The sequence below is a fragment of the Semicossyphus pulcher genome, unplaced genomic scaffold (assembly GCF_022749685.1).
Source record: "Semicossyphus pulcher isolate SPU_LCO1_2020_fin unplaced genomic scaffold, fSemPul1.0.p SCAF_12, whole genome shotgun sequence".
NCBI lineage: Eukaryota > Metazoa > Chordata > Actinopteri > Labriformes > Labridae > Semicossyphus > Semicossyphus pulcher.
Window position 1 is genome coordinate 8,863,857 of NW_027211626.1, and position 21,828 is coordinate 8,885,684.

The 21,828-nt window shown below is 46.2% G+C and overlaps 1 protein-coding gene across 2 annotated transcripts in view; it reads left to right on the forward strand.

The window, feature by feature from the left end:
- zmiz1a (zinc finger, MIZ-type containing 1a) overlaps positions 1–21,828 on the forward strand; it is a 91,420-nt gene that overhangs the window by 34,617 nt on the left and 34,975 nt on the right. For both annotated transcript variants that reach the window (XM_069658026.1, XM_069658027.1), the window contains exon 3: positions 19,134–19,242. In XM_069658026.1, coding sequence (XP_069514127.1) covers positions 19,174–19,242 — 69 coding nt within the window. In that variant the 5' untranslated portion in view covers positions 19,134–19,173. The remainder of the gene's footprint in view (positions 1–19,133; positions 19,243–21,828) is intronic.

Here is a 21,828-nt window from a genome sequence, read left to right on the forward strand (position 1 = left end):
AGGCATTAAATATAACTAGATAGAAATAATCAATCTTGTTGCTGATGTTTTGGTTTGCTTTTGTAGCCTACCAGAAATACAACGACATGTTTGGTATGCAAGGCTTCAGTGGAGACGACCTTACAGGGTCAGTCGTAGGGGCGGCTGAGGCTCAGTCGGTCGTGCTCCCTCGAAGTGTCCTTGTGCAAAACATTGAACCGCAATTTGCTCACAATGGCAATAGTGCGGCATGAATGGCATTACTGATTGACAGTTGCTCTGCCATCAGTGTGTGAATGGTTGAATGTGACTCAAAGCAGCTTTGAGTGGCTATAATCCACATCTGTGAAATATTAATATATCTATTCTTTTTACCACATTGGAATCATATTGGTACTCAGTACAGTTACAATGTTACAATTTCATTTAGCAGACGCTATTGTCCAAAGCGTCGTACACCTGAGAGGTTATACAACACGAGCAGCGATCAAGACGGGAGGGAACAAAGTCAGCAAGTGCCAACAAACAGCTTCAAGTGCGATCGGACACCGGTGCCGACAGTCAGTGCAGCATTGGCCAGTATAGATCAGGTATCAGAATCGAATTGGGAAGGAAGAAGAGGTATGATATATTAAAGGTAACATCTTTATTTCTAGCTTCTCAGATGTAGATCTGTTGATCGCAACAAAATACTTTGCTAGTTCCAACCAAAACATGTCAGTATGTCCAGTGCTTGGATTTAAACTTCCTAATTTCATCATGTTTTACACTACAATAAAAAGAAGCAACATTCTTGTTTGGTTGCTTGTCTTAAATCAACGAAAGGTTTGGGGGTAAAAAAGGACAGAAACTCCACGCCCGCGTTAAATGAGAGCATGAACCTTTCAGTGTTTTCATATTAAATTCATCACTTTTTCACTTTAAAGTTCTTTGGACGAAACAATTTCAAGCTGCACTGTTCCTGTCCCCTGACATGTTATTGACTAAACTATAAGTCAGTAATGGAAAATATGGCTAGTTGCGTCCCCGGTGGAGAGCAGAGTGAAAGCAGACAGGTGCCGTGTTAACAGGCTGAGGTAGGGTTACTACAGGGGGGAGCGGGGTCCTCTGTTGTGGCTCGCCTCTTCATGCGTTCAGGATGGGAGCGGGGAGCTTGATGGATGGACCCGGACCGGAGATCTCAGGGAGGGCTGGGGAGCAGGATGCTGGAGGAGGTCTGTGGGGTCCCCGAAGGAAGTACTGTAGGACAGCGGAGAGAGAGGGGGAAAAAAAGAGCTGTCATTAATCAAGCTCCCTCCACCTGCCACCTCTCCTCTCTGCCTCCTGTCCTCTCTTTATCCCTCTTTCCACCCCTCTTTAATTCCCTCCATTCTTCCTGACCACTTTTGTTCTAAGTCCAAGCAGCCCTCTGTTGTACGCGGCCCTTTCTTAGCCTTTGGCTTGCAGCGTACTCACTCGCAAACATCACTGTAGGAGGTGGTTAATGCTATTACAAGGTGGTAGCGCAGGTACTCTGCCCTCCAACGAGGAGAGATAGACTCACGCCGGGGCAAAACACGACTTAGTCGTCTTAATTCACTTAAACTCGGGTTCCTCTGCCCCCTGCCACCAGCCTCTTAACTTCCTGGTCAGCGCAGCCCTCTAACGCTCGCCTGAGACTGCTGTAAAGCCAAAGGTTGCTCTTTTTGTTGCTTCGAGGTCAGTAAGAACATTACAAGGTGCCTTGACAGGTCAGACGTCTTGGCTGGAGCTTGTGTGTGTTTTATTTGCTAACTGCTCTCCCCCACAGCGTCTGGCTGAGGAGGCTTTGGCCTCTACAAGTTTCCGGCTGTGTGTGTGAGATCCAGGTTCTCAGTGTGTCTGTTAGGAGGTTAAGACAATTAATGGATTAGACTACTGCAAGCTTGATAACTTTTCCAACAAGAGGGCCAAAAGTTCAGCTGTTTGGCTGCTTTTCTATTATTTCAAATGAACATTTTGGGGCCAAATTAAGTCTTAAAGGGCCAGTTCGCCGATTTTCGACCTCAGTCCTGTCATGCTATTATGGGGGGTTAATGCCATTTTGGTAGAACTTTTGTTTTATTTCACTCTGTGGCTGTGCAGGACGCTATCTGCTTCTCCAATGGGCCCTGGAAAACCTCCACCAGACTATGTAAAACGTGTCATCTGGCGGAGGCCAGGGAGCTCGCTAAACTACACTTCCTCAATCTAGCACGCCTCCGATGTCATGTCTCGTTCACAATCGTCAGGGTTGAAATGTAGACTGCAGACCTGAAGATTTTTTAGACGATCCACCGGTACATTCTCTTCGTATTTCGGATTCTGTACCGCTGTGAGCCGTTGCCTGCAGTGATCAATATCCTTGACTGGAAAATTGTAGTTTTTCTCTCCAGTGTCTCTCGCTGGGCCGTTCCTTTCAGAGGGAGTTGCGCAATGCATGCTGGGTGTTGTAGGAATGTAGAACGGGCAAAACCACGAGCTGTTTGTCCAACTTTCTCCACAGCGATGGCGCCAATTTCAAATATTATTGCTTCTATGGATTACAGAGAACACCAGCTCTGACTGACAGTGGCTTTTTACAGGGGTGAACTGCTCCTTTAAAAAGGTCGTACACTTTGCTTTTTGCATGCACACAGATCTGCACATTCAGTACATTATAGACACGGTATCGTCTCAGTTTACACACCTGATTCAGAGTGTCTTTTAGTCATGATAAGACATTTATACAGCAATTATCCTACAAACTGCAAACAACATTAACAACAGAAGCTAAAATCGAGGAATAATTAAACACGTCTCTCTCTCCATTCGCTCTCTTTCTGTCTCCACACCAGCATTTCTTCCTCATCTGCAATCTCTCGCCTATATATTAAATGAGCAACAGTGTGGGCTCATTAAAAATGCATGCTGCGCATTGAGCTTAGGAGACCAATTATCCCACCTAGCTCCTCTACAATGGCTGATAATAAAGCCCCTGCAGTCGGCCACTCCCCGACTGCCTCGCTGCCTCATCCACCCTCACCCCTAACCTCTCTCTTTCTTCTCTCTCTCCCGCTCTCCATCTCCATCTCCCAGTCCAGCCGCCTGTTGTCTTCACACCAGATCATCAGTAAACAGGCTTTTCACTGGATTTGATGGAGTGCAGTGTTTTGATCTGTTGGGATTTGAGTGTGTTTTAAGGGAGGGGGGGGGGTAATGCTGCTGTGCTCTGCAGGTGGCCGTGGACAATGGTATTAAAGAGAGCGGCAGACATTTGTGTTCGCACACGGACAGAAACACACACAAAAGGGCTCACATGTGTAAATATATAGATGAGACTGTTACGCCTCACATCGTGCCATCATGCTTTTTGACAGGAGTGACTTGAGAAGATCAGAGCGCCTGCAGCTCGGAGCCTGTTTCCCGCCACATGCTGTACATCAAATATGGATGCGGGTGGGAAGCAATTGCATCACTGGAGCACTTTAAAGCTCCCATACAGGCAACCTGCTCATCAAAAGGCTTGCCATCTCTGTATATGGCACTATATAATGTACAACCCCCCACCTTGGGTTTGTACACGCGTTTGTTTGTGCATCGCTGGTGGTGTAACCCTTTGAGGATCAGACACGGGAAGCTTTAGCGCGCAGCAGGGAAGTAAACAGGGCGAGAAAAGACGGAGATATGATGGCGTCTCTGTGGCTGATGATTAGGGTTTCTTTAAACGTATATGTCGACACATGGCGACTTGTCCCCGCCATGCACGGCAGAAAGCTGATGGATGATGCACCAAACCCCAACACATCTACAAGAATTGTTCTTAGCTGGTTCTGCAGAGTGTTGAAATAAGCTTTATATTAACAACAACTTTAATTATCAATTAGTAATTTGACTGAATTGATTAATATTTTTGACTCTTGAAGACGTCACCTTCGTGGGAACCTGCAATGGGAATTTACCATTAATTTTAAATAAACAATTGAGGGATATCTGATAAGTTTCCTCACTTGGGTCAGCGTCAGTTCGATGGACGACAGGGGCAATCACGCTGCAACAGCCCAAGCGATTTACACCTGAAGACACGGGCTGTAAATTCAGAAATGATGCAAATTCAAAAAACACATGTAAAAGTACAGAACAAATGCAACGACGGAAAAGGAAAATAGAAAAAACGTGCTGCAAAAGGCCGGAACAAATGCATTCATATCAAACATGCTGCACATCCAGAAACGCTGCAAATTCAGTCAACGACACATAAGTGCTCCAGACCTGTAGGGGGCGCAGGGTTAGAGCCAGAGCTAAGTGTTGCTTCCATTAGCCGTGCAGCTAGTGGTTTAGTGATACTAAACTCAGCAGCGGTTACAAAGCTATCTCTCAGTGGTACATGGACATCAGAGATGCTGAATTCACTGTCTCGTCGCCGTCTCTCGCTCCCGTCAACAATAAACCTGTTAAACAATCTGTTACAGAGGAGTTAATAAACATTCATAGATCATTAGCTACTTGTATAACACACCTGAATCTCCAGCTGTCAGCTGTCAAAATGCACTCTGGGTAATGTAGGCACCAAGTTACAGTAAACAAGGAAGACAAGAAAACTTTCCCTCATGAGCGTGAAATGATAAAACTCTTTAAATGAAAAAGATAACAGACGTCATATTTGTTACTCGCCTTCCTTTGCTTTAGCGTGTCATTTTACTTGACAAGGCCAGAAGCCTCATTTGATTTGATATGTTCACTGGCTGGGGAAAGCCCTCCTCTACTCCCTGAAGGTGTTGTTAAAATCAGACCGACTTCATTAATAGTCTGATCTGGATATAATTAAGAACGAGGCAGAGGGCAGCCAGCAGGGAGAGAGACAGTGAGAGAGAGACAAGGAGAGAGTCTCCTCCCAGCTTTCTTTAAAACTCTCTCTGTCACCGGTGTTGACAGGCCGAGGAGGGAAAGCTAGAGAGAGGAGGAGGAGGAGGAGGAGGAGGTCAGTGGAGTGGGTTTTAGATGAAGCTTGACCCTCTTTATGTCATCTTGTAGCAGCTTCCTCATAAGAAAGGTCTATTACAGCCGGGCTATCACTGCGCTCTGAGATGTTGTGGCTCATTTGTCCGCGATTAGTCCGCCTCCCCGCCTTTGTTTTGTGTGTGCGCATTATCTGAAACACACCCATGCACACGCACACGCATACCAGGGCTTCTACACTCGTGTTTACGCAGCACTGGGTGGAAAACACAAATTGGAGACAGAGCGTTCCCCGTCTGCGGGGCTTGGAAGAGGGTTTGGGCTCGGAAAGCTGGCTTTCCTCTCAGGAAGTGTTGTTCCTCACCGCTCTCCATAAACACTGGAAACGAGACCCAAAGAAAATGTCCCAGACTCACTATTTCCACTGTAAACACGCAGACATACACATATTATACTGCTCCCTCTCTCCGTTTCCCTCATATGTGACTCTTCTCTCTCTCTCTGGCAGAGGTCTATAAATTTCCCCAACGGAGCATGAAGTAAGCCAGAGTGCAGTCCAGAGAGCCATGTCCTGACCTATGCAGATCAGCTGCCTCAACTTTTGCACTGAGACCTGTTATTTTAAAGGCTTAACGACGTCTTACAGTGTGTTTGAGCACAAACAAACAGCAACTAGAGACCAACACTCGGTATCTAACCTCAAACTGAGAGAACGATTTCCAAGTCTGATGCAAATTTTGCTTTTTTCGTGCTTTTTCTTGCAACACTGCGTCGTTTATGCACTAAAAAGACAAGGATTTACTTGTGTGCGTTGCACCCCTGTCTTAAAGGGATAGTTCAGATTTTTTAACACCAAGTTGTATGAAATACTTGCTCGTAGTGTTGTGGATGCAAAGCTATCAGCTTACTCACCGAGTCCCGTGGTCGGAGTTCTGGGCGGTTCCGAACGTAGAATAAGTAGTTCCGGTGAGATGCCAGGGTCATGAAACCAAAAAGTTTTACCCGACAAAACCAACAGGCAGGCACTATTTTCTGTCTTGAACAATCCAGTATCACTACGCCTGCTGCAGGCCGGCTGTTTCACGTTGATTCTGACTGATTTGCATTTAAGTAAACATGTCGGACGGATCCAACGGGACCTCTAAGGGCACGATCCGAGTCAGGAAAACGATGAAATACATGCGGTGGAATATTTTCATCACTACAGCCAGAAAAACCACAAATTCGCACCATTCAGACATGTGTCTTCCTCTGTGACAACAAACGTCGTCTCACAAGCTGCCAACTCCAGTGTGTTCTCTTGGAAACAGCTGATGGATCACGTCGCCTGAGAAACCGGCCTGCCACAGGCGTAGTGATACTCGATTGTTCAAGAGAGAAAATAGTGCCAAGAAAAGGCGCAGTATATGAAATCCTAGGACAATGATTTCGTGTTAAATGGATCCCCACAGCCTGGCATCTCGCCGGAACTACTTATTCTACATCCAGAACCGTCCAGAACTCGGGACCACGGGACTCGGTGAGTAAGCTGTGCATCCACTACACTACTAGCACGTATTTCATACAACTTGGAGTCCAAAAATGCGAACTATCCCTTTAAAATGCCACTCAGAGCAGTGTTAATGTCCTTAACAAGTGGTTTGATTGCAGTTCCCCTCATGCACTTTGCAGGTTAATAAATCCACACCAGGGAGAAAAGACAGAGCGCGCTTTCTGTTAATTTAAGTTGTGATGGCATTTACTCTGCAGCGGAGCATTATCCTGTGAAAATACCATCGATAAAGTCCCAAAAACCTTAAACAAGACTTGAAATGTTCACAGTTTATCTCTGCCACGTTTGACAACAGGGTGCAGGACTCTGTAATTTATCACAGAGAAGTTTAACACCATGATTTGAGTGTCATCTACTCCGTGTTTTAACTTTAAGATGTCGCTGCAGATGCAAAGAAATGCTGCAGATGCTGATGTGCTTTGTTGCAGCAGCAGGCAGGCGTCACCTTCCCTCCGCTGTGGTTAAAACACTGAGCTCACTTTACCACCCAGCTGGCTTACACGGCACCCTAACCTGTGTGTGAAAGTGCCTGGAGAGGGAGCGAGAGAGAGGTTAGAAACCCTTTTTTTTTTATTACATTTCCTCCGCAGTGAAAGAGGAGGCAAGATGGACACTCCATATCTCCCCGCTGCGCCAGAAAACTCATCTAAATGGAAAACACATTGTCTTCATTATTTTGCAAGAGCTGAAAGAACAGGGTTGTCATGGTAACAGCCATCTGAGTGAGCGCGAGCGGGCGGCCGAGGGGCTGGTTTTAGGGCCAGAGGAATGGAGAGAGAGAAAAGGAAGGGAGGAGGAGGTGGGAGGGAGGGAACAAGGAGTCAGGAGAGGAGGGGAGACGGTGGAAAGGAGAGGAGAGGGGACTGAGATGAAGACAATGGAGACGGAGGGAAGGAAAATACGATTTTGTGGAAACGGACAGAAAGAGGAGAGAAAAAGGAGCAGCGGGTGTGATGGAGAGAATAAAAAAAAAAAAAAAGAGAAGGAGGAGAGCGAGGCTTGTGTGTGAGGAAGCAGGGAGTGTCTTTTCCAGTGGAGCCAGACGGTGCAAATGGCCAGTTAGAGGCTCTCAGAGAGCAGTTCAGAGGCCCTCATTCATTTCAAGGGGCAGCGAGATGGGAGATTTAAACTGCAGCCTCACTGCTGTGTGTTTGTGCAAACGCATGATACGGATGTACAGCTGAGGGAAGAGCTATCTCTGCCCGCCGAGCTAACATTAGAAGAACTGCTGCTTTGGTAAACACATTGAGGGGGGGGGCGACAGGCTTCTCCCCGCTCTCACTCTGCCACTTCTGCTCAGCCAGCGCCCCGGCGGTGATCGACAACCTGCCTGCCGCTGTCTTTATTAGTCGCTCCCTTCGAACAGCCCCTGGCAGGCAGCAAAGCCCAACACCATAACGCCCTTCATCAAATATTTACCCCCTTCTGAATCTACAACCTGCACCAAGGCCACATCAAATAAAACCAAGTGCCAACGCGAGATCTAATCCAGTCCAATCCCTCTCCTTGTCAACTTCATTCTCCTTCCTTTTTCAGCACTGGGTGGATTGTCATGAGGCTCCTGTCACTTTTACATCAACTGGAGGATTAGCGCTGTTGCAACAGAGAAAAGGACCTATATGATTGTTTATTTACAAGTGCTGCTTCTGTGTTTCATAGCCAGTGGCGTTGGTGTGACTGAGGCCTGACACAGGATCGTTTTGACAGCCGTCGGCCGATTAAGGAAATTAAAGTAATTGCTGAAGTCTTTGTCATGTTAATACTTCTAACCTCCCCCTGGAGTGTTTGGCTTGGCGCTGACATCCAACCTTGTGCCGCATCATTATCAGTATTGTTTTGAAAAAAAAAAGGATGGGAACGAAGCACCAAAACACACGCTGTCGGATTAGACTCGACTTATCGCGGATGAAGCCATCAGTTTTCGGAAATGCGTTACGTGTTCAGTGTTTGTGTCTGGGTCAGTTCGGTGTTTCCCCAGCAGCCGCTTTGAAGTGTTTTGCGGAAGATGAATGTTTAAAAGCCGTCCGAGCTACACAGCGTCTCTCAACGCTTAAACCGTGAGGGAAATTATGTTTGTTTCGTCTCTCATCAGCTCCCTCCAGATGTGCAATCGTGGCCGAGGGAGGAGCTGCGGCTCGTGATTGACCAGCATTTAGGGGAAGGGACAAGCGTTGCTGCGGCTGCTCTGGCTGGCTGTTTTTTTTTTTTTCGGCCAGCTGCGTGGCTGTCTGTAGGTCTTAGTGATTCATGTCACACTGTAATTGGTTTACCTGCTCCCTGTGTGTCTGCGCTCTGAGTGGACCAAAACAAATTACCCAGGGATGACCTCTCGCCATCTCTCCCTCTCCTGCTCCGAAACCATTTCCCCCTATCGCTCCCTGCACGTCTCCTCCTGCCTCCCACTACATGTAATATGTTGTATGAGTGTTTTTCTCTCTTCCCATCTATCTGTCTGCCTGCCTCCCTTCTGCATACCTCGAATCTTACAAGCACGGTAGAATAACACGTTAGAGAGAAAGCCCATCAGAGTGCAAACGCACACGTCTCTTGATGCTTAGGGATGTGGGTTTCTCAAAACATTTCAACGTTACGCACACATGCATGCGTGAAGATAAGCTGATAGGGTGGACTTTGTGTAACATCACAAATAAACACACACTATCTGAGTGCTTTGTAGCGCTAAAAGAGTGTTGTGTGAAAGCTGCAGTGAAGCACATTAGCCTTTCAAAGCTGTTTTTTTCTGCGCTCACTGTGCCAAATAGCACCGGTGTGGATTGTCCCTTCAGTCAGTGAAACTGGTGCTCTGTGTTCGCCATTAGGCTGCTTCATTTTCACAGCAAGCAGATGTTTTGTGTTCTTTGCAACTCGTGCCCTCGCTCTGACACACGCTGCTGAATAAACACACACACACACACACACACACACACACAGAGCAAGATGAATGGGTTCATCATGCTCCCCTGTATACTCGTGTAGGAAGGTCTCGCTGCCTCTGAGGTTATTTAGTCGTTACAGTGAAAATCCTCCGTCAAAGGGTTTCAGTGTGCAGAGAAAGAAGTAGTGATTTGTTTGTGTTTGTTACACATGCTGTTCTCCTATCAGCGTCCGTGATGTAAGTACCAGCAAACGCCGGACTTGTTCTAGTGGCCTTGAACAAGTCATTTATTCTTTACCAACTCAAGGAGCCCTTTAGAGAAGGCAGGGCGGTGAAATAATCGATAAACATTCTGCACTTTTTCGAGATGAACATTTGAAATCTTTCTCATAGACAGAAAAACAGGCTTCAGATTTTGTAAAGTGTTTTCTTCCACTGCCTACAATCCGCTACATCTTTCTGCCCCTCATCCGACCCGATGGAACCAATAAACTTTGTTAAAGGTAAATTAAAGGATGTAATGTAATAATGGCAAGTTCACCAGCCTAAATTGTATGATGTCTATCTATTACATAATAATCCATTGTACAATATTATGCAACAGCTAGTTCTGACCAAGTAATCTGATTGGATAAGAGGCATACCATGAGTGGTGATATAAGCTGTGTCCCAATTCAGGGGCTGCATCCTCTGAATGACGTATTTTTAAGGCCGATTGCGTCACAGCGGTGCGTCGAAGGTTGTCCTATTTCCAAGGCTCCTTCAGATGCAACCGACAACTGCGTCCTCCTTTTCCCGGGCCATGAAAGCTTGATCGGGTGCGTCCTTCTCGGCCCAGTGTATCCCGAGATTTATTGGACGCCAATTGAAACAAGATAGTGATAGTTTCAACTCAATCGATTAGGTAGCATTACACATGTTTAAAAAAACGAAAGGGGCCTTGAAACTAATTATCTTTAAAATAATGGGTTAAGATACATGACGTTAGTTATGCTAGCTAGTTAGCCCGCTAGCTACCTGTTGCTAGGCGACAGGTGTGGCGTTTGGTCACGCAAGGGTAGACCAGACCGTCTCATTTCAGTTCGGCTTTAGCGGTCTACACAGGCTATGAATGGAGCATCCTCCGTGGACTGCCTCCTTCGAAGGCTGCAGCCCCTGAATTGGGACACAGCTATAGTAGTCAGTACGACATCAGTGGGACTTTTCACTGTGTGTATCCCTCCGCCTCAGCCTGGTGTTCTGAATACTGCTAATTAACAGACCATGTATGTCTACTTTAATCAAGCTGGTACCTTTGACTCACACAGCAGACTCTTATGTCCCTGCTTGGCGATAAATTAAAACAAACAGATAAATGTACATGATAGAAAACAGCTGATCTGTGGGAACCTGTAGACACAGAGTGCAGGAGAATGTTTGTGTTGCTCGGCAACAAAAGTCAAGTTTCATTTAAGTTGTGGAGTAAAAAGTAATCTGTTGTTACTTTTTACTATTTGCCGCTTGTGTAACTATTTGAGGCCTCGTGCCTACGACGCAGCCGTGATGATATTCAGTGCATCACTCCCTCTCATGTGAGCTTAAATAACGTCTACCATTATAATTAAATAAAGTTGAACGCAGACTGCGCAAGTTAAGGACACCTTCAAAACAAGAGAGGAAATCTATCTCGATCCGGTAAATTGGATGTGGAGCTGCTACGTTGAAAGCGAATGCAGTCATTTTTGTTTATCTCTTTTAATCATATATTTTGATACTTTGGATATCAAAGGCTTGAGGCCTATATCTCTAGCTCCTTCCACCAGTCGGTTTAGAACCAAAGAAGCCTTTCGGATCTGACGTCTTCAAGAACTTCAAAGTCCAGGTTCCTAAATACTTGAGATACTTCCCTCAATTGTTTGATTATGAGCCATCCAGTGTCTTTGTAATTACACCATTAAATATACTCGGTGCTTTGTGTCTCTTGATCAGTTCTGCTGTGACAGAACGAGCAAGGCCGTGGTGATTTATTTTTTTCCTCATCACTTATGCTCTGAAAAAGTTTTATCAAGTCGTCCTTGTGCAGCTGTCCTTTTTGTCGAGTCATTCAATAAATGACATGTTCCGTGCTCTGTGTAGTATCTCCCACTGATTCCAGCAGGATGTCTGATCTGAAGAAATGCCTGAGAGGAGGAATGGTTTCTTGGGTTGGACCATGAAAGGCCAGAGGGAGAAATGGAGGTTTTTCTGCAGCAGTTTTCTAGAGAGGACTTTACTTATAGTGTCAAAGACGAGGGGAGTAGAGGGCAGACTGGCACAGATATATTTTTGCTCTCCCTAATGACACCAATACCATTTCATGGCTTACTGAGCAGATTGAATCACACTCGCTCTTTGTAAGTCTCACTCTCTGCCCCTGTCTCTGTGTTTCTCTTTCCTGCACACACTTCATCACTCAGACTATCACATGCGCGCTCGTATGCTACCGTACGTCGATGTGTTACACTCACCCCACTGGATGTTGTTTAATTGCATTTGGGTCAGCAGTTTGCCGGTGCTGAAACCGAAGGACGTGGAATTTGTCAGTTTACCCATTCAGCAGTCACAGGGGGCGGTGTGTGAGCTAACAGCTCTGCTGGAGTCAGGCCCGTAAGGTTAGCTTTACACAAGCCTCTCAGACTGCGCTGTCAATCACTCCCTCCTCTCCTCTCTCTGCTGCGCTCATCTCTTCTCTCATACTCGTCTTAAAATGTACTAGACGGCTGTTATTCCACTTAATAAAGCTTATGAGATTTATGCACTCTTACTCTGAAAGGGCTCAGTATTTCAGCTAGTCCTGTGATGACCTAGCGCGGCGATAACGGCTACACATCGGCCTTGTGTTCTCCCCACGCACACACACGCACTCACTTCATCCGCTGTGCATCACGAGTGATCGAATCTCGTCTTTCTTGACCGTGGAAAATCGAATGTGGCAGCCAGGACATGCAATCTCTCCCAGCTGGTATTTATAGTCTTCAGCAACTGGAACATTCTATGGAATAAGGAGTTCATTCATTCATCATGTGACGCTCAACTCCGCTCTGCTCATGGTGACCTGATTCCTTATCTCGTGGTGAGATGGATGGCCTTTCCTTAGTAATGCACTCGACACAATATAAACACCAATATGGACCAACACACAACAATATATAAGAAAGAGAAAGTGGCATAAAGCCTCGATCTGTTGACTCTCCAGCACAATGGTATTTTGATCCAAGTACCATCTGATAAGGCATCTATTTTTTGTTACACTAAAAACATTGTCGGGCTTGAGGGTCTGGTTTTGGTTGAACAAAGTTAGTTTGTACATATTTAAAGATTTTGTTCTCTTTGGCGCCACCTATGGTGATAAACGCTAATTGCAGGAGCACACTTCCCAGATATCCAGACGGTGTCGCTTGTGTGACGTCCACGGTTGGCTCCGGTTATAACTCTTGATTTTCCTCGCTGACGGTCGCTTTCATTTTCAGACTGTTTGCTTCATCTGAGCGTCAAATTTGTTTCTTTTTCTTTGGATTTTCACTTATTTTTGAAGTTGTATCTGTAGTCATCCATCTTTTCTTTGTTTGTTCAGCCATAGTAGATTACTGTTTACTCGCAACGCTTACGGAGACCGGAAAAGCAGCCGCTTAGCTCCGCCTACCCTCTCTGGCAGACCAACCACCGCTGGGGGATGGAAAACGCGTCACTAACTGGGCGCCGCTTGTGATTTTGTTTCTGCGAAAGGCGCCACCTAGTCCATCATATTGCAAATGCAAATGCTTTTATCAATAACCTCGCCTGCACGGGCTAAAAAACACGGCTGAGGATATGTATATGGAAACTTGAAGCCACAGGACGAAGCCGTGCAGCTACAGCGGCACATACTGCACATTCCTCTCTTGCCTTATTTACAGCAACTTTTCATGTATTCATCTCGGCTTCTCATTCAAACAGTGACTGAAGTAAGCAGCTGATGATCGCTCCTTTTTGTGCGGAGGAAGCGTCAAATGACGAGCAAAACAGCCTTTTTTTCGGTGAGCGCATTTTAGTCCCGTCTCCTTTTTGTTTTTATTCTCAGCAATCTATTTTCAGCTTGTCAACATCTCAGCGTGGTCATAGAAAAAAGGTTGTTGACGGACATTTTTCGTTAACGCTGCACAGTATGAAACATGAAGCTTACAATTAGCATGAAACCCCCCCTTTAATGAAATGGTACTCCTGAACTTTAGATTAATAAGGGTGAAAAAATGGTTAGATGTAGCCCTCATCGCTTGTGTGTGTAAGCAGGATAAAAGTCAATGAAAGTATATTTTAAAATGAATAATTGTCCTTAAAATATATCCATGCTGCAGATGACAGCCCCTAATATAGAAATGTTGAAGTGTTATTATGTTGCAAACAGGATTAGTTAAAAGGGCACCTCCGCGCTCACTTAGCGCACGTTGATCTTTTTCTGATCTCACACATCGAGTGGTGAAATAATCGGCTGCTCCCGTGGGTATCTGGTGGCGCATACCTGCAATACTCCACAACTGAAGCTCCATATTTATAGACGGCAACAGAGCAGCTCGCGTATCCCCACATCACAGCTGTTTGCATTGCAGTGTTGGGTGTCACATAGCCGCCCGGTGCTCCTGTGGTTGTCACATTAAAACAGAAGATAAACAAACAGCAACATTTAGAGTTTATTCTGTGCACCCCTGGGACGAGTCATTTCACAGTTTTATAGAGGCGGGCGGTTATGATGCTGGTTGAAGGGTTTTATACAGGCCGGAGGGAGAGATATCAACACCAATAGCTGGATTTTCTGTGAGAGGGTGAGAGATTAGCGGAGGAGAGGATTATAAGAATAATGTAAGGAACAAAACAAGGCGGAGATATGAGGAAGGAAGGAATGGTAGCTGAGGACAGAGTGGAGTGGACCGGAGAAAATGCAGGCAATGAGAGCAAAAAGGGACTGTCTGGCTATGGGAGTTTGCCACTAGAGATAATAGTGTGTGTGAGAGAGAGAGAGCTGGTGGCTTTTTACAGACACACTGAGAGCAGAGATTGTGGGAGGGAGAGAGAGAGGCTACAGCACAGCTGAGTGGTGTTGATTGGCCTGTTTGAAAACACATGAACTGCGGACTGAGAGAGAGAGGGAGGGAGGGAGGGAGGGAGAGAGGAGCTCCGTGCACCGGGAGAAAGTGTTTGCTCTGTGCCGTGCCACGCTGCAGCCCAAACCACATTAGAGCAAATGAATCCATTCCACCTCCTGTTATGGCAGCTCCCGCACAGGGCCCCAGGAAGGAGGGAGCGGAGGGAGGGGAGGGGAGCGGAGGGGAGGAAGAGTGGCAGGAGGGTTGAGATATGAGGGACGGAGAGAGGAAAATGATAGAACGGAAAATGGAAGGTGGTGGAAAAGAGTCGCATGCTGGGTGGCTCTAATGATGTCTGAGGGCTATAGAAAAGGGAGCAAAATGCACATAGTGGTGAGAGGGAGGAGAGCAGGGGCCATATAACTGAGGAGGAGGAGGAGGAGAGCCCCAACCGTGTCCAGAGAGCAGGAGTTATCTTTATGTTCTCCTTTTAGACACTGTTGCTGAATAATGAAGATGATCTCGGGCCACCTAGTTGCTCCTCCATATTGTTGAGCGCTGCCCTCGACGGTCGCAGACAATCGTATTTACACCATGTTAACAGTGTGATTCAAAGCTTTCTGAGGCTGCAGGACTTCAGCGTTTGTTATTATTGTTCTGCAGCTATCTGCAGGATCATATTTGGATGTAATGGTCATATTATTTCAACCTCTCTCAGATTTTTAAATTTGAGCAATATGCTTTGAAAGCCAAGAAAATAAGTTGAATTGAAGTTATAGTATGACACCTATGAAGAGTTTGTTCGTATTAAACCACTTCAGAGTGACATCTGTGCCTACTTTAAGCTGAAGCTATTAAGAATGTGTTGCAGATCGCCCCCCAGATGACCTAAAAACAAAAAATAGAAATAAATTAGCTTCATCCAGAAGTACCGTAAAATCCGTAATGTAAGACGCAGTCTGTTTTGGGGGGTATCCGAGAGGGAAGAAGCTTTTCTATAGCTATTTATTAATAAAAATGGATAAAAAAAGTTATTTCAACACCTTCAAAACACACACAAATTACAGCCTACCATCGGTTTTCGCCATGTGGAGTTTGTAACCTGCTACCGGTGCTGTAGCTAGCTGTAGATGGCAGCCTACTGTAACGTTAATTGTTGTGAGGGTGGCGGCTGAAATGCCGATCATGACCGTGCATGTCTGTGACGAAGCGTTAGCAACAATCAAGTTAGTTATCATCGCTTAAAACAGCGAGGAAAACAGCATATTGTAAATATGAGACGTTGTAGCGGCTTGGACCCGGAAACAGTTAAATGCGGAGGTGTGACATCACCACTTAACTACCGTTACATAATAACATATATTGGTCGCACATGTATATAGAACTCAGCCCACTTATTAGATGAAAAAAGAAATGTATTAAAAGTGCGTCTTCAGCAGCTGACAAAGGGGTGGTGTGTTTTTGCTCTTGTAATTAGACACGGTGTAAAGTGCACTCGCATTTTTGACATAGCTTATTATGCCCTTTTTTTGCTAGATATTGTTGGCCTTCCATTGATTGGCGTCTGTCTTTAACTCTATTGTATGTCAGCCTTTATTTGACATGATCATACTGGATTGTTACAGTGTGTATTCTAGATGTTTATGTCAACTTGTATTTGCACACCAGATTGTCCCTGACGACTTTATAGGTCTTTTTGCATACATTTGCATCGTCCTGATAATTTGCATCACACTACTGGAAAACATTTATACTATATTAATATATATTCATATCTCTGGCGTCGGTTCAGCTCAGGCGGTTCAATCGGTGGCCCATGAACAGAGGCTACAGACGTTGATGCGGCAGCCCCGGGTTCGGCTCCCACCCTCGGCCCTTTGCCGTGTGTCATCCCCCACTCTCTCTCCCCCTGTTTCCAACACCATCCACTGTCCTCTCTCTCTAATAAAGGCATAAAAGATCAAATAAATAAATAAAATAGATAAATATATATTCATATCTTAATACTGATACCTGCTCCCTTCCTTCTATACAATCCACAGTATCAGAGTGCAGTATGAGCTCCTGTGTCACCTCCTCCATTCAACCCCCACTGACTGATCACATTCATAAAGCAAGCTGCACTTGACAAAGGTGGCAGTCATTTGTCTGAAATGGGAAATCACTCATGCTATGAGTGATCATACACTGCGTGTGTGTGTGTGTGTGTGTGTGGATGAGTAAGTGCGTGTGCCGCCGCTGATAATGAAGAGATAATTTCCACGCTCCCTTTTTCCTCCTCTCTGTCTCTTCTCCCCCCTCTGAGCACGGCCCTCTCTGCCCCCTTCCTGACATACTCCACTGCTTTTCATATTACTTTGCTTTTGTTTCTCAACACTTATTTCTTGCCCCACTTCCCCCCAGCGTGTTTGTCTCAGGAAAGAGAGAAGGAGGGAAACAAAAAAAAATCAGTCTGTATTTTTCCCTTTTTGTTTTTTGTGAGACGGCAGAAGAAAGACGCAGAAGCTCCCTCAGATGTTGGTATTATTTGTGGTTTGTTTCTCGGCTGTGATTGGTGGCAGAATCCTCCCACTGCTGTTTAAAGAAAGGTTGTTGTACGCTCGGCTTAATTGGATATGTAATCCTTTGCTTTGCACCTCTGGTAAGCGGTGCTGAGAGGAGCTGATTAAGATGTTTGGACGACAAGTGGGGCTATGTTCAGTGTGTGCGTGCTCAATAGCAATGGAAGAAGCCCAGTAAGGGTTTATTTTCTCTAGTCCAGCTGTAATCAGTAAATCTGCAGATAAGTGGAGCTAAAAGAGTCCCCCCTCCTCTGATGATATGACAGATTTCTCTTTTATTTTGATAGTACACAGGAAGGGGTGAGGATGTGGGCTTCTGCCATGTTTCCACTGAAGCATCGTCTGTTATGCAACGTATTTCCCCCCCTGAACATGAAGGGGGGTGTGGTCGTAAGAATGGACAGTCTGTCAGGTGGATTGACTTCTTATCTCCGCTACAACGCCACCGCTTGAACGCAGCCTGGCTGTCCGGCCGCTTTCCCACCTCACTCATCCTCCTTTCACAACCCGAGGGCCTGTCTTTTTTTATCGGCTAACAAAAGCGCTGCCCGTTTGTGGGAGGAGGAGGTGTGTGAGTGAGGGTAAAAAAGGGAGAGATTATCGGGTAAAAGAGGCAGAATTCATCCCCTCTCTGATTCTACTCCTTTTTCGGTCTTGGCTGCGATGTGTTGGGACAGCAGGAAAGGGAGCTGGAGGAGAAACAGTTAATCAATAGCCACAAGGTCAGACGGCCAGCGCTGGGCTGGAGCGTGCCCTGTTAGCGGTCCGTGGAGCTGCCTGGCTCGCTGAAGGGGATTTGTAGCACTTGTCAGGGCTTAAAGGAGCCCTCTCTGGACCACTTGCCCCGGGTGGAGTGTGTGAAAAGACACGCTGGTTAGCAGCAGGAGAGGGAGACCTCTGCTGGACGCTGGGAGTCACAGCAGCAGAGCAGAAGTAGGCCACCCAAAGTTCTGGTCAGATTTGGAGCGCGGTCAGAGCGGCAGGATGTTAAATGAGCAGTTTGGTGGGGACTTTTCACAGATAGTCAGCAACCGCTGCTGCATCTCATCCATGTAACATACACAAGTCATTTGGCTGCCCACAGTTTGCTCCAGAATTCCCCCTCATTCATGCCAGCAATGTATCCGCCTGTTGTTGTTAAGACTTTGTGCAGGTAATTCTACTCTGGTAATGCTTAAGCTCAGAGGATTAGTAATACACTCTTATTCTCAAGGTGTTGCTTTGAAGTTTTACCTTTACGCTTAATCAAAGTGACGAATTCCAGCTTTTGTATTTACATGCTCTTAAGTGTGTGTGAAGGAGAGAGAAGAAGAGCGCGCACGCTAGCAATGCTCTTTCTAAGATAAGCCCACCAGACTGAGCATTACACACCTCCCAGCTGAGCTCTGTGCTTCCACCGCATGCGTTCTCTCGATCTGTTTGTCACAGCAGGAGATCTTGAGGGACCCTTTATCAGCTCTGAGCAGCTTTCTAGAGCTAACCCCCTCCCTACCTGTGGTTTCCTACTTGGGCTTTTGTGTGGAGGAATGTGAGGCGGACCAACGCGGATGGAGATAAACACAGAGGGATGCTGGGGGACGGAGGCCTCGTCTAGCAAAGCAGCGCGATGCCTTTTAATCCAGCCGAGAGATGGTCCGAGAATTAAGCACCGGGCTGGGATTGTTCTTGTTCTTGCGCCTCGCTGTTGGATCAGAGCGAGATAAACACACAGTAAAAGAGATGCTAAACCTTATCTGCTGTTAGGTGTGGGCATAATTTAGATGTCTATGCCACACTGATAACCTTGACTGTGAGGTCTTCTTTTAAAGAGCGATAACAGCTCGGTTGGTTGCAGCGAAGATTTTTCACACATAGGGAATAAAATCAATAAAGTTTGCTTTCAGTTTCATCATATGTCTGTTTCTTGGTAACGTTGCTGCCATGGATTTTCTCAGTTTCATACATTTGCCAAAAAAAAAAAACATGCTTGTGCATCCTTGTGTAGATCGAGCCCTTCGATGAGTCAGTCTCTTACTCTGATAATTTGTCAAGCTGCTAAAAAGCTGTTTGAACTTCAGAGGCTCCGAACGCTTCACATGGGCGACCTGACAAAAAAAAAAGAACCTGTTCTAACAGACGTTTTTCTCCTCTCCCTCTCCCCTCTTCCTTCACAGAGTAAAGAGCTTTTAATGGCGTCCCGGTAGAGACTTCAAGATGAACACGTTACCATCGATGGACCGGCACATCCAGCAGACCAATGACAGGCTGCAGTGCATCAAACAGGTGTGTATAAAGAAGGGATATTATCAGCACGTTATCGGCATCTGCAGATAATGGCTTGAAAATTACATATGCTCATATTTTCCGCCAATAAAACAACGCTTTAATTCTGCCTAAACGCTTGATGATTCCCTAAAAAAGCTTGATGTAATGCTACGACATTAACTCAGTGTGAGTGTGTGCGCACTGCCTGCGCAAAGTTATCAACAATATACAAATAAAGACTAAAAAGAAACTTAAGCCAATGAACAGAAGTTACACAACTTTCACAGCTCTTAACTAGCTAACAGTTAGCTCACAGTCTCGTCATTTTACCAACTTAACAACATCAAACACGCCGGAATTACACTCGTGGCCAAAGCCGACGCTAACAGAGTGTAACATAAACACTAGTGCAAAACTAACTCACATATTCATGGACGCTCACACGATAAAAAGAGTCCATCGGCGATCACTACGGTCTCCGTAGTTGTTGCAGTAAACAAGTCCGGGCATGTCTCCCACACTGCCGTGTTTCAGGGGGGATGCTGCATTCAGGTGCGCTCAAAAACGTGAGTGATCAGACACGCAACCTTTTGCACAACGCCTCCGGTGCAAGATGTCAGCTCTATGGCAGTTTTTGGCCACTGCAATAAGAGTAGGTGCGACTACAGGTGTTGATGTTCTCTGCAGTTAGGTGGAAAAAAACGTGTGCCTAATATTGGTATCGAAATCGGCAGGAAGGGTTGGAAAATATTAGCATTTCGGATATTGACAAAAATTCCAATAACGTGCATCCCTAGTATAAAGACATATGTGTAGCCTGTTAGCCTGTTAGCATCTGCAGATTTAGATGCTGCATGCAAAGGCGCAACAATCCTCTCTTTTTTCCTGCTCTCCTTTCTCCTTTCAGCGCCTTATATGGGCATCAGTTTTTCTGGCCATTAACTGCAGTCACACAGATCATGTTGCACAGAGTCATAGAAAGAGAGAGAGGGAGGCGAATCTGGCAGTGAAACAACTTCAAAGCAACACAACAGACTCTCCTTCTCTGTGTTCCTGCGCTCCCTTACATCACGTTCCTGCCTCCTGACGTATGCTCGCCCCTTGTTGTGGTTTTGCGCTTAAATGCTTCCTTGCCTGCCAGCTCCTCGCAGACAGATACACAGAGAGAGAGACAGACAGACAGACAGACAGACATAACCCAGGGCTACCGCCTCTGCCTGTGATTAATAGTCTACAAGAACTGGCTGCCTGGCTGGCTGTGGGCTCATTTGTTTATACCATGTGGGTGTGATCCTTTATATCTCCCAACATCCATGTGACACCATGCCTTACAGTGAATCAGTGAATGATGGGGCTTTGAGCCTGCGATTATGAGGTGACATATCCCTTTTCCCTGCGCCTGCTTTTAAACCCCCCTTATTAAAGCAGCCACTATAATAACCGTTATCTAAACAGGCTCAGTTCTTTGCATGTTGCGTCAATATCTCTGAAAAGCCGCACTTCCAAAATGTCAGCTTTCTCGAATGAGGAAAATTCTCGCAGAATTGACACTTCACAAAGCTTCCTCAATTACTCTATCAGGCGTCACTGATAAGCCCTAAATAGCCTGAGTTAACACGTCTAGCTTAATAAAGGCACTAATTGTAGTTTGGTTTATATACTCCTCCTCGGCGCTGAATGTAATAGAACTCGTAGTAAAGCAGACTTCAAAGGCGAGGAGTTAGTCAGAGCGTGCGGCGGCTCTGCCAGCAGGGTGTTGTTTCTGTTTGGGGAAAGCCGCTGGCAGGGCGCCAGGTGTTGTGCTGCTTTTCATGCAGCCAGGTATGCACGGCGCAGCCTGATCCTCGACTGGCCTGAAAAGAGGGCGAGTAAGTCCATCATCTCAGAGAGGACGGTCTGTCAAACGTCTGGCTCTTTGTCTGCTTAAACCCCATCACTGCTGCTGCTGCTGCTGCTCCCTCCACCCTCCCTGTTTCTGTCCTCATCCAACCCTGAACAGCAACAACAACACGAAAGGTTCAGGCCCCGTCCTCCTCCTCCTCCTCCCTCGCACCAGAGTCGAGGTTGTCAGGCAGAGTCGGTGGCGAGCGCTGCAGCAAGAAGAGCTGTGAGTTCAGATCTAGACAGACAGCCCCTGCTGTGCCAGTTCTGATTCCCCTCTCACGCTGGAGGCTGATACGCCTCCCATCAAGCAGCAATAATGCCAGATTATATCACTCATCTAGAACAGGCTCTTCTCCTCCTCCCTCCCTCCCTCCCTCTCGCTCAGCAACAGCATCTCTTCCTTCTCTTTATAGTCGGTCAAACCCCTGCGAGAGTCCGCGGCTAACTCCGCAACGGCTAATCTTCACATCAAAAAAAAAAGATGAGTCACTCAAGTCCCCTTCTTGAAGCTCATGATATCATTGGAGATTTTCTCTGTGGGGCGGGTCCCGGGCCTGACACGTCGGGCCTCGTTCACACCGAAGAGCCCTTTTGTCACACACCACCAAAAAAAGCTGCCCTTTCAAAACTGCTCACCTCTGCTGCCCCCTAAAGACAATAGTGCTACCTTCTCTGCACGCACACACTAAACAAAACGCTTCAGCTCCAGATGAGAATAAT